This window comes from Toxorhynchites rutilus, chromosome 3 (genome assembly GCF_029784135.1).
Source record: "Toxorhynchites rutilus septentrionalis strain SRP chromosome 3, ASM2978413v1, whole genome shotgun sequence".
Classification (NCBI taxonomy): domain Eukaryota; kingdom Metazoa; phylum Arthropoda; class Insecta; order Diptera; family Culicidae; genus Toxorhynchites; species Toxorhynchites rutilus.
Window position 1 is genome coordinate 328,758,124 of NC_073746.1, and position 12,396 is coordinate 328,770,519.

General features: G+C 42.3%; 1 protein-coding gene across 3 annotated transcripts in view; it reads left to right on the forward strand.

Annotated features, from left to right (window-relative positions):
- The window catches only part of LOC129779379 (1-phosphatidylinositol 4,5-bisphosphate phosphodiesterase), a 128,110-nt gene that overhangs the window by 103,703 nt on the left and 12,011 nt on the right, over positions 1 to 12,396 (forward strand). For all 3 annotated transcript variants that reach the window (XM_055786812.1, XM_055786811.1, XM_055786810.1), the window contains exons 6-9: positions 4,441 to 4,517; positions 4,580 to 4,739; positions 4,795 to 4,961; positions 5,032 to 5,336. In XM_055786812.1, the coding sequence (XP_055642787.1) occupies positions 4,441 to 4,517; positions 4,580 to 4,739; positions 4,795 to 4,961; positions 5,032 to 5,336 (709 nt within the window). The remainder of the gene's footprint in view (positions 1 to 4,440; positions 4,518 to 4,579; positions 4,740 to 4,794; positions 4,962 to 5,031; positions 5,337 to 12,396) is intronic.

The window sequence follows — 12,396 nt, forward strand, 5'->3', positions numbered from 1 at the left end:
AAATCGTGGAAAGAGATATCATCTCGCGAAGAAAGCCAAGTTTCGGACAGAGCAAAAACGTCACAATTGAAGTTATGAATTAAAAATTTGAATGTATCCAATTTAGGGATAAGACTACGACAATTCCACTGTAAAACAGTGATATCTCCGACCTCTCTATTTGAATTAGACATCAAGAGAGATAATCATTGCAAGGAGGGGCCATGTTTGCATCAATTGTTGCAAAATTGTCTTTAATACTGGAAGCATTGAAATGACAATGGTTCTGATGGAGTCGGAAACATTAAAACACTTGAAGATTTGGTCCAAAAGGTCAGACAACTTTATAAATCCCGATTGGGGAGTTGAGCTGGACGGAAAAATAGGGACATTTGGGGTTTTTGATGTCCCCTCGAGTGCTGGGTCGTTCGAAGGTGAACTATTCCCACGGAAGCCAGGAGGAACCTGATTTTGCTTGTCCGCTGCACTCGATTTTTTAGGCATGCTAACAGGAGGTATAACCGGAGGGGCTTGTCCTTGAACTTTGGGAGTGGTCACATTTTTGCGCCGGGGATTCCCTTGGAAAATGAACGGTGTGCCCCCGTTAGCTGTGTCCGCTTCCATTTCGTCAACGGGCAACGTGGCGAAGACATTTTGTGTGTTGATTGGTTGTTGTTGTTGGGCCAGTGGAGAAGCGCCCTTTAAAATATCCGCAAATGTGCGTTTCGAGCGTTCCTTCAAAGAGCGCTTCTGTTTCTCCCAGCGACTCTTGTAAGTTTCACAAACTGAGAGCTCGTGTGGGGATCCCCCGCAATATGGACATTTATGCTCAGTCGCACTGCAGAATTTCCCCTCATGTTGCTCTCCGCAAGTGGCACAGCGCTCCTTGTTGGCACAATAATCTGAAGTGTGACCAACTGACTTGCATTTTTGGCAAGTCATGGGCTTTGGCACGAAGAGTCGCACAGGCAGTCTTAATTTGCCCACCATGACGTAGTCAGGGAGAGCGGAACCAGCAAAAGTTACTCGAAACGAGTCTGACGGCGTGAATTTAGTTTTTCCCTTTTCTTGGGATACTTTCCCTAGTTGGCGGCTGTCCAAAATTTTAACGCCCACCAACGGGAGTCTTTTAAATTTACCAACTCCTTCCTTTATCATTTCACACGTCAGACCCGTTTCAGTTATCACCCCCGAGATTTCTACGTCATGGGACGGCACGTAGACACGATACTCTAGGGAGAATCTCTCGTCGATCACAACTGCATTTGCGTGTTTCCGATCACTCACGACAACACGCAGTTTGTTCGGTCTAACCTTAGAGATTTCGACCACGGAGGAATAATATCTTGCCAGATCTTTAGAAACCTGAATGACATTGATGGATTTTCCGTTCGGTTTGGGCCGGAAAAAAACAACCCATGGGCCAGCTCCAGGTGAATCTTCTGGATAGACCTTGACACGAGGAGAGGAAGCAACTGAGGGGGAGGTCGAGGTCGATTGTTGAGCGGGAGCGGGATCAGTAGGGCTGGGAGGCAAGTTCGGGAGTTGAGCGGAAACGGAAGCGGGAGAATGAGGGGGTGAAGAGGAAAGGTTTGCAAATTTTCTTGAGGGAGGCTTGTTGAGGTGAGTTAACTCTTCCTGTGAAGAGACATCTTCTGAGGGGGGAACGCGTTTAAGCGACTTCCCAGCACCCGTAGCTGGGGAGGGGGAGACAGTGGATTCGATATCCATGTCAACGCTTTCTTCCCCTTCTGCCATTTAAAATGGCAGATGTACACTTTCTTATAATTTTTGCAATTTTTTTTTATAATTCCTTAACCTAATAACCTTAACCTATTAATTTGAGTATACTTATTATGCACACCAGTGCGGATTATTTATAACGGTGCTGCGTGTTGATCGTTCGGTACAGCTGAACCCGTGTATCGCACCACGCGGTGATGATGTCGAAGACGGTGCTACGGCGATAACACACCAGCACTCAGCGCTCGCGTGCAGCGTTTCTTCCTCTCGCTTGTTGTGTCTGCTTCAATGAATTCACAGGGAATCCCGTTAGTGTCCAACACTCACTTCACCAGCCACGAAAATAACGGTATCACTTCAACGATGGACGATAACGATATAAAACCGTCCGGCGGCTTCGAGCTTAGGAAGACGAATCAAAAATACATTATGTTATCAATAAAAAATACTGGAATAGATGGAAAAAAAATTAAAAATTTTTATATGTGATTGAAAACCAACCAAATCAACCAAATACTACTATAAAAATGAAACAAGTAGTCAATGTTGCTTCAGGAGGTACCAACAGAATCTGCAAAGGAACTTCAAGCGAAATCCGAAGTCTTTTTAGAAGTATATTAGAAATCAACGCGCATGAGTCGGATAACCGGCTACGATGTTATTCGGCGCCGAAATGAGCTCGAAAAAGGACAATAATTGTGAGCTGTTCGCTAATTCAAGTGTGTTTTTCGATCGTAAATTGTCACCTGAGCAGGTTGCTGCAGTTACTAGCAACAATCCTACTTTCGAATTTCCGATGACCTTGTTCGACATTATTGCGGAACGGATCACGGCTGCTATTTCTGAAAGCATGAAAGCATCCGCTAATCTGAATCCAGACGGGATACCATCGTTTTTTTTGAAAAATGCGTTTCTAGTTTGTCGAAACCGCTGTAACACGTCTTCCACCTTTCTTCAGTTTATTGGTAGTTTCTCGAAGCTATGGAAGTCCCCCACGATGTTCCCGATCCACAAAAAAAGGTGATAAGCCTCAAATTGCTATATTGCGCCCTGGTTCGACCAGGAGTATGAACGCGTCATCTGGAATCCGTTTTTTCAGGGCGACGGGAATCGAATCAGTGCAATGTTGGTTTGTAAGATCCGCAACAATTGGTGTGATGCATATCGGCCTCCAAGTTACGGGAACCGCAGCTTGCTCATCCCTCTGGACTCCTTGCATACCTGATGAAGGTTATTGGTTATTGGGAAATCTGAACTTCAATGTTTCCTCCACGACGGTTGATAAGTACGTCGTTCTTAGGAATTTTACTCCGGCGATCGAACTATTTTCAGAATGCATATCCTGCAATAATGTGATTACAACGCGCCTTCACTGCGAGTGCCCCGGCACTTGACTTGAACTTCTCCAGAAACACACTGAAGCAACGATGATTGATATTGAAAAATGTAAACTAGTGTTTTTTTCGGATATATTAAGGACCTACAGTTTCCGTACCATAGCGCTGCAGGTGGTGTGCTAGATTACTATCTTCCCGCGCCATCCAGAGGTTCGATAACCTACTCAAGCGGAAAGCTGCTTTCATCAGGATAGAGTGAGGAAACGAGTGATTGTTGGAACTTGTTTTTGTGATTATTTTCTATTCAAACTATAAAGGTCATTCGCGTCTATCCTTGAAAAAGGCCAATTAGAAAATGACCGATGATAGGTTACCCACACTATCGGCTGACATCTGATGGAACGATGGTTTCTTTCCACGACTTTCAAGCCAATTTGACGCGTAGAGAGTGTCGGTAGTTAGCGAGTGATTATAATAATATGGAATAGAAAATATTTGCGCTTGAAATTCCACACAAAATCAAAGAAGTGTGGAAAAGAGAAGATATAGTTATGTCCAGAGCCGGCCACTAAAGGCGCTACCATAAAATTAACAGTGCATCCAAATTGCGAATGAATCAGTCGCAATCACAATCTTGTGCACCTGCATCTGGTCATTTCCTCCTGATAATCACCAAATTATCAATCCACCTCTCGTGTGCGTTCGCCAATTTTTTCGCCGATTTCGTCCATCCATCCAATTAGCATAACCAATCATCCTGCGGTGAGCTGTCGCGCTCTCAATTGAATAAATTTTGCATTCAACGAGTACCAACCGTCTAACAAACTGGCAAGTACCACGATTACCATATCAAAGATACACTTTGATTGAATAATTTGTTCTATTACGACCGGAGCATTCTGCTGCAACAGGCAACTCATATTCATCGAACATCGACACATCTATGCTATGAGCCACTTCTAAATTAAGTTTAATTAAGTGTGTATGGCATGTCGCGATACCATTTGCCAGAATAGATTAAGGTAGGTACAATCAAATCAAATTCAATTAGGACTTTGTGTGTCACCATTATATTTGATGGTAATTATACAGTGTTTTCCGAATCTCATTTACATCATGTTGTCGTTGCTTCTATCCAAGTCTGACCCCACTCCACCATAAAGATCGATCGACGGTTGAAACTCACGTTGCCATTATTTTTTTAATCCATTTGGAACTAACCATATCGATTACGTTGTTGACACCTCATTCTCGCTTCATTTGCATTTATGCTTTTTGTCTCCTGTTGCGCTTCGATGGATTTCACTTATTTCGTGCTTTGAATATGCAAGGACAATCGGATTAATATTGTTGTTTTTTTTTCCTTCATTCTGTGCTCTAGTTGGATGAGGTTAGGCTTTCTGGTTGAAAAAGGAGGAAAAGTACCCGTCAAAGTTGTAGCCAGAACGTTCGCTTCAGGTGAGAGAAACTGATAAATTTAACATATAACACTTTAATGTGCTTTGTTTACTACTGAACAGGCAAAACCGAAAAGCTAGTCTACCAAATTCTTTCCGATCTGGGTTTACCAAGTGGCAAAAATGATGCCATTGAACGGGCAGACTTCACATTCGACAAATTCTATGAACTGTACCACAAGATTTGTCCTAGGAATGATATCGAAGAGTTGTTCCGATCAATGTGAGTATAATTGAACATTTTGAATTGAAACCAACCATTGAATCTTGAATTTTAGCACCCAAGGTAAAGCGAATTCCATCAATCTAGATCAGTTCATCAATTTCCTGAACGAGAAACAGCGTGATCCTCGCTTGAACGAAATCCTCTATCCGTTGTACGACGAGAAACGTGCACTCGAGATTATTAACACCTACGAGCAAGATGAACAGGCTCGAGAAGCAAGTGAGTTCAACAATACAAATCATAGGGCGAAAAACATTGAGTTGAAATTATATTTTCACGAACGTTACAGAAACCCTCACCAAGGATGGCCTCATTCGGTACCTGATGTCGGACGAGAATGCACCAGTATTCCTGGATCGATTGGACATCTACATGGACATGGATCAACCTCTCTCGCATTACTACATCAACTCATCCCACAACACGTACCTGTCGGGTCGTCAGTTCGGTGGCAAAAGCTCGGTCGAAATGTACCGGCAGACACTGCTGGCAGGGTGTCGCTGTGTCGAACTCGACTGTTGGGACGGCAAAGGTGAAGACGAGGAACCCATCATTACCCACGGAATGGCTATGTGTACCGATATTTTGTTCAAGGTGAGTCGCAGCTTTTGTGAATTTCTTTCAGGAAGTCTATAGTACATTTTCAGAAGGCAATTGAGACAATTGATTGCTCTTAAGTGTCTATCAGACTTTAAGGAATAGGATACGACTGAACGATTCATCCCTCCCTCATAGCCCTCTTTAGCATCTCATTAAACCTAAAATATTCCTTAAAAAACCGACACAATCTTTTCGGTGCTCAATTTCAAATCAGGCACAGAATCTGACCCAGTCAACACTGATATTGGTAGCGAGTAGGTATTGTTTTCTCTTCCGCTGCGAATATTCACTGTTTACACGTCGTTTTCCGTGTTTTATTGTGCGTGTAAACTTTACGGGACACCGCGCGAATCGTAGACGTAAGTTTTCACTATCTTAAACCATGTGCGATCCGTTTATTTGTCCATTTGTCCGTTACGAATATTGTTGTGTACCGGAGCAACGCTAACTTTGGTGTGGTACAGTATCTTTTGACCGGCATTCGGACTTTCGTTTTGTAAATTAGCTTCGTGAACAATTTGTGTAAATTTTTATACGTGAAACATAACAAAATTTTAATGGATTTAGAAGCAGTGACGTGAAGTGTACAGTCTACCCAACCTCAAGCGCCAGACCAAGAAGTGAATGAGAAGGTTCAATGAACCGAATCGACAAATTTACCAGCGTCGTAACGACCATGAAATATGGAACATTTACTCTTCAACAGAAGGAGCTACAGAAAACCAGGCTCCTTCTGTGCAAATCATTTAGTGCCGAATCGCCTGAAGCAACTGTATACGCGCACCCCAGCTCCTCTCCTTTGACGAGCACACATTCTCTCGACCGGTCAGATCACCCACACTTTTCCACAAAACTCCAGCTTGGTGATCTTGTCCAGTCCGACATAGACATAGTGTGAACGTTTTAACCTCACCGGAACCGGCGGGAGCTCGCCGTGAGACCTGTAGCAGTAATCGGGACGCACAGGGATCTGTTCCTCGAAGGACTGCGTGGGAACAACATCAGATCTCGGGACGCACAAGGATGGAAACACTCGTTCCCCGAGTGATCCAGCTGGAGTTTCTTCTGCTGACATTGTTCGACTCCTGCTGCCCTGTATCGCCATCCCCAAAGTATCTGCCACCAAGCCGCAAAGTAGCACAGAGGATTGCAGTGACGCCACACCGTATTTTTCCGCCGTAGGGTTGAGTGAGCGAACGCTGGTTGAGATTATTACACCCAACTGCCGTACACCACTGCCCAGTTCGACAACACTGCCCATCGTTGTCACTGCGATCCTGCAAGCCGCCGACATAGCACCGTTCAAAGTTGATGCTACAATCCGCTGGAGATTCACTCGTCTCGCCGCCAGCGCCACTTCACTGTAAGTACATACCAGGCCTGATTCGTCTATGCCAATCGCAGCACGGCCTAACGCCGTTATCTACGACGCATGAAGACGCAACCGAGAAGGTTTTACGCAAGCGATGGCTATGGCAAACTATGGGAGTTCCAACTCCTCACCACGTTTCCTCGGCTCCCTTCACAAGGCCACCCAACCTGTTATCTTCGGTGGAGTTCCACCGGGAATCGTCGCACCCAATAACGCTACACCTCCAATTCCCTGCCACACCACCCACCAACAACGAAGTTTGCCCCCAACTTCCCTCTGACCTTCCAATAATAGCAGTCCGAATCGATGCCCCGATTCCGGTTATCGTCATTATACTTGCCATGTGACACAATCCCGGAACTAAGACGGAAGCTGATGAGGCGTTAGAAGGCTTGGAGAATTTCAAAATCATCCTGGGAGCTTCAACACTCATCACCGCAGTTGGGGAATGTAAGACGTCAGGAGGAATATCATCGTCGATCTCTTGAAGGTGCAGGAGCTCTTGGTCTTAAACGACAGCACACATCGAATTTCTGAGGTCAAATTGGTAACATCAGTTCCCGAGTTTTTTTCGAGGAGACTTCAAGGCTATGGATAGCCTGTTCCAGGTCCTGCCTAGGAGAGTCTTCATGTTCGTCTACGCAGATGATGATATTCATCTGATGGCAGTGGGTGACATACACAGGATTCCACGCACCAGGCAGCTACCAAGGCCATCGGCCAGTGTGCGCCCGAGAGTGAATTCAAACTTTTCATATGGTGATATGCGGCCACAGACATAGAGGTTACACTTCCAGGATCCAGCTATACAAAGAAATTATCCATTGTCGAAAAACATTGAAGATCCTCGGAGTATTGGTTTACCACAAACTTGGCCTTCTTTGCCATTTCGAACAAGTTAACCCCCCCCCCCCTCACGTATAACGTCGAGCGACACTTGTGGCGATTAAACTGTGCCAGAACGTACAACATCGAACCTCACTCGTCGTCTATCGATGTGAAATGGATACGTGTGATGATGCGGGACTGCTATGATCGCAAGTAAGATACACACATTCAGCAGAGTAGCGAAACGATTCAATGTGCTCGTGTTTGGAAATTGAATCGTACGGCAAGGGGTTAACAAGAGCTGTGTGGAGCAACAACAGGAAGATCCGGTTACGGCTGGCCAAAGCTCTCATCAGTCGCCTTCTCACCTATGGCCTCGAGCTGGCTATTTTCTCACATCTCATGCACCGACATTGAGAGTCTTAGAATAATGAATGTGGTATCGTAGAACTAATGGAAGTTAGGCCATTGACGTGGGGGAGTGAAAATACCATACTACAATATCAAATTTGAAAAAAAATACTCCTATCCGTATATTTCGACGAGATATTACAAATATCCACCGCACGCTGCCACATTATACTCATAATTATAAATTCAACAAAATTTATATTTTTCATTGATAAAACACTAACTGGTAATATATATTATTTTTATATAGATGTGGTAGGCAATCAAATATGAAAACAAAAAATGACGTCAGGATGTGAAAAATAATTATGACAGCGCATGCTATGTCGCTCGTTGCTCCAGTTCAGTTCAGTTCTTTATTTTTAAGAGGCTCTAAATTATTTAGTTCATTCGCCTCTAATGTTGCTTCACCATCTTCATTTCATTAATTTCCAGGACATTGGGTTCTACCGAGATGGAAAATGTAAGGTGGGAAGATTTTCAACATAAAAAAATCTGTGACGTCACAGATTTCGATTTTGTTATATTACTTTTTTATAATAATCCATCAAAAAAGAAAAGTATTGTTGTTAAAGTTAAAAATAATCGAATAAAAATGAAAGAACTATATTTTTCCAAAAAATAATGCTGGCGTTCAAAATCACAAGGGTCCAACTGAAATTCAGGTGGTGCTGAGGTGTTCTAAACTTAATTACAAGTCAATTTTACTTCTCGTCAAATGTTCAGTTTAAGATTTACCAACGCTAGAATTTTATTATTTGAACTTTTTTTCTCATTAAAACCAAAGTGCAAAAAGCACAAATTTATGTAAATTTTTCATGTAAAATGCACTTGAAAAATAAATTTGATTGACTCCGTATGACCTATATTGAAACGGAAAGTTTTCTTATGCGTTCAAGTTTTAGAAGAATAAAATGTTCAGCACCCTGATTGTATTAACTTTTATTTACAACTGCGGACAATAGATAAACTTTCAAAAAGCTTCTCTAAAATCCAAGAATAATAGTCCCTAGAATACTAATTCTGATATAAGAAGATATCAAAGAAAAGATAAAACATTCGAGTTCGTGGCATGCTCTATTTTTTTCAAATGTAATGTAATGCGAAAAATATTTTTTGCAAATATGTGATTGGTTTCTGTATATCCTCTTTCAACGTTATTTGTTGACACATTAAATGTTGTACCATTTGAGTAACTGACTGTCACTCGTCACTCACTGTCACTCGCGAGAACTGCCAAAATCTCAAACTGTGTGAATCGAGACTCCCAAAAATATGCTACAAGGTAGGGCAATATATAGAAATCCTCTGCAGCCATCTTCAAAATATAGTATTTTTAACTTTAATCCAGATATCTACTCAATATTTTGTATAACTGACCCTTGGCATGAACGACAACATTGATTCAACAAGCTTAGCTGGTGCGACTACCTACAACCAACCTACAACAATTAGCTTCAGTTTTTACGAACTTGCTGGAAGCTTCCACTGCAATATGTCCTGATAAGTCTCTTTTGTCATTATTGCGTCAATGAATCCGAGTTCCCAACGTCATATCGAACTCCAAACCATGACTCTACCTGACGAAACCATAACTCTACGTACCGATCATCTAAATCGGTTCAGTGGTTCAAAAAAAAATCATTTTTGGTTTAGTGTTTGGTGTAGTTTAGCGTAACTGTCAAATCAGGTATTCAAATGTTTGCAAACATATAAAAAACTGTCTACTGTAAATCATTAGTTTTATATGATACTTTTAAGGATTCACATGTTTCAAAGGTTTATAAAGTCCACCTTCTATTGTTGTCAACGCGCCCCACATTTGGCGTAACTTTGAATCAACCACCAGATGATTTGTCTGCGCGAAACAGAAAAAAAGTTTCTGTGTTGACCTATTGACCTGTATGTCACGTTTAAAATGCCCAAAAAAGGCTATATTCTGAACAAAGCCTAAAATCGAGCAATGAGAAATGCAACATCTACTTGAACAAAATCCCAAAAGTAGACAAAACAAAATAATTTACCCTATTTATTCTCTGAAACAGTTTTCGCTCAATATTCTTGATCATTTCCAAATAACATGTTTCTCCGTTACATGAAATAGATGTTTGATACAGAAAAGTTAATTTTCATTCATAATTTTTATTTTCAAAGCGCCTTCACACCAACGGAACTCGAAGTCTAATTTCGCAAACGCGAAATTCAACTGGACTAACAACGATGTAATTGTAGAAGACATGGGATTTTTTTCGAACTTTCTCTCAGAGCTAAAGGGTGTGTCACATCAAATTGCATCACGGAAAAAACGCTGTAGAAAGTCGCCCAGTAGACCGATCCTTTTGAAAATTTTAGACAGTAAAATAAAAACTATTAAACAACTTTTGGCATTTTCTTTTTATTCATACTTCGAGCCCAAGCCCGTATGCTCGCACTTTCCTCTTTACCCCGTCCATAAGGTTCTGTACAACGTCAGGTTGTAGTTTTTTTTTAACAGAAATCCATTTTCTCTTGAAGTCCGCCTCCGATTTGACAACTTTTGGGTTCTTCCGGAGGGCCTACTTCATAATCGCCCAATATTTCTCTATTGGGCGAAGCTCCGGCGCGTTGGGCGGGTTCATTTCCTTTGGCACGAAGGTGACCCCGTTGGCTTCGTACCACTCCAACACGTCCTTTGAATAGTGGCACGAAGCGAGATCCGGTCAGAAGATGGTCGGGCCCTCGTGCTGCTTCAATAGTGGTAGTAAGCGCTTCTGTAGGCACTCCTTAAGGTAAACCTGCCCGTTTACCATGCCGGTCATCACGAAGGGGGCGCTCCGCTTTCCGCAAAAGCAGATCGCTTGCCACACCATGTACTTTTTGGCAAACTTGGATAGTTTCTGCTTGCGAATATCCTCCGGAACGCTGAATTTGTCCTCTGCGGAGAAGAACAACAGGCCCGGCAGCTGACGAAAGTCCGCTTTGACGTAGGTTTCGTCGTCCATTACCAGGCAATGCGGCTTCGTCAGCATTTCGGTGTACAGCTTCCGGGCTCGCGTCTTCCCCACCATGTTTTGCCTTTCGTCGCGGTTAGGAGCCTTCTGAACCTTGTATGTACGCATCTACGGAAAGAGACGGATAAAATAAAATAAAGACGGCTCTTACGGGACCATCCCTTCCTCGGGTTTTGCGCTTACCAATGAATACTCCAAACGTGCTTTCAACCGAGTTGAACGTCGGATGGCTCCTCTTTCGAGGGATTTATCAGGCTCAATATAGGCTCCTCATGATCATAAGGGATCTCACATGAGTGAAAAACTCAAAACAAGGAACCAATTTTTTTCAAACATTTTGAGTAGGCAAGGGAATCATTAGCTGATGTGTGGAATAACCTAGCGATCGATGGATATCCCGTCAATGCCGAATATATTGAGTTCGCAAACTCCCGAATTGATGAAGCGGAATTAGTAGATTATGTTAGCGTTACGTAACCTAATGGGAATAGGGGTTTGTCTTGCGTTATTTTGTTGCATAGGGGGGAAGTCCAAAAACCGCATTTTCAGCGTTACGTAATCTGTGTACCACGCCTTGGCAATATGTTGTTGCAATAATTCACCTCCTCCATGTTTGACTGTTGGTTTCAAACACTCCCTTTATAGGCTCTCGCTGGTTCATCGCCATTTGCGTGTGATATCGTCAGACCTAAATAACATTCTTTTAGTCTCACTTGACTAAATTACCTTCTTCCAATCATCAATCGTCCAATTAATGTGATTTTATGTCCTGTTTCATCCGTATTTTAATGTTTTTCTCTGATATCCATGTTTATGAAGTTCGCAAAGTTTGAGATGTCACGTGGATGGGAAACTGGCTCTCTAATTGTTTTGCACATTTGGAAACTGATAAATTTCAATACTGATTACCTTTTGATGCGAAAACCCAGTAAATATAAGTAGTTATCCTCGATTGACTTCCTGGTCGCGTTGATGATATTAAAGAATTCACTCTTTTTGAACATTTGAATTATTTCTATTTGAACATAATTCCTTAACGTATGGATAATTTTGATCAGATTTTTTTTTTTGTCCCTTTTATTTATTTTAGGCTCATTGGCATTTTAGCTGTAACAGAGCCGAATTTTAATCGTGTACATGTCACATATTTATCATATCTATAATTAGCACATTACACAGTTGCCATTTTTCGGCGTTAGAGTATTCCCTTCTATACCATTCCATATAGTACACATTCACACAGTAGCAGTCATTTAGGCGTAAGAGTTTTCTATCTGTTCTTCCATCATCCGGTTAGACCGGGCAGCGGAGACAGTTGATTGATCATTGTTGAGTTATTTATAGAACAGCAGCCCGATGTGTCTTGCAGAGCAGAGCGGTTGTATGGATGAATCGATCATATTTCGACCGTGGATCGATCTCCATCGCTGATGATTGTTGCGTGGACGTAGTT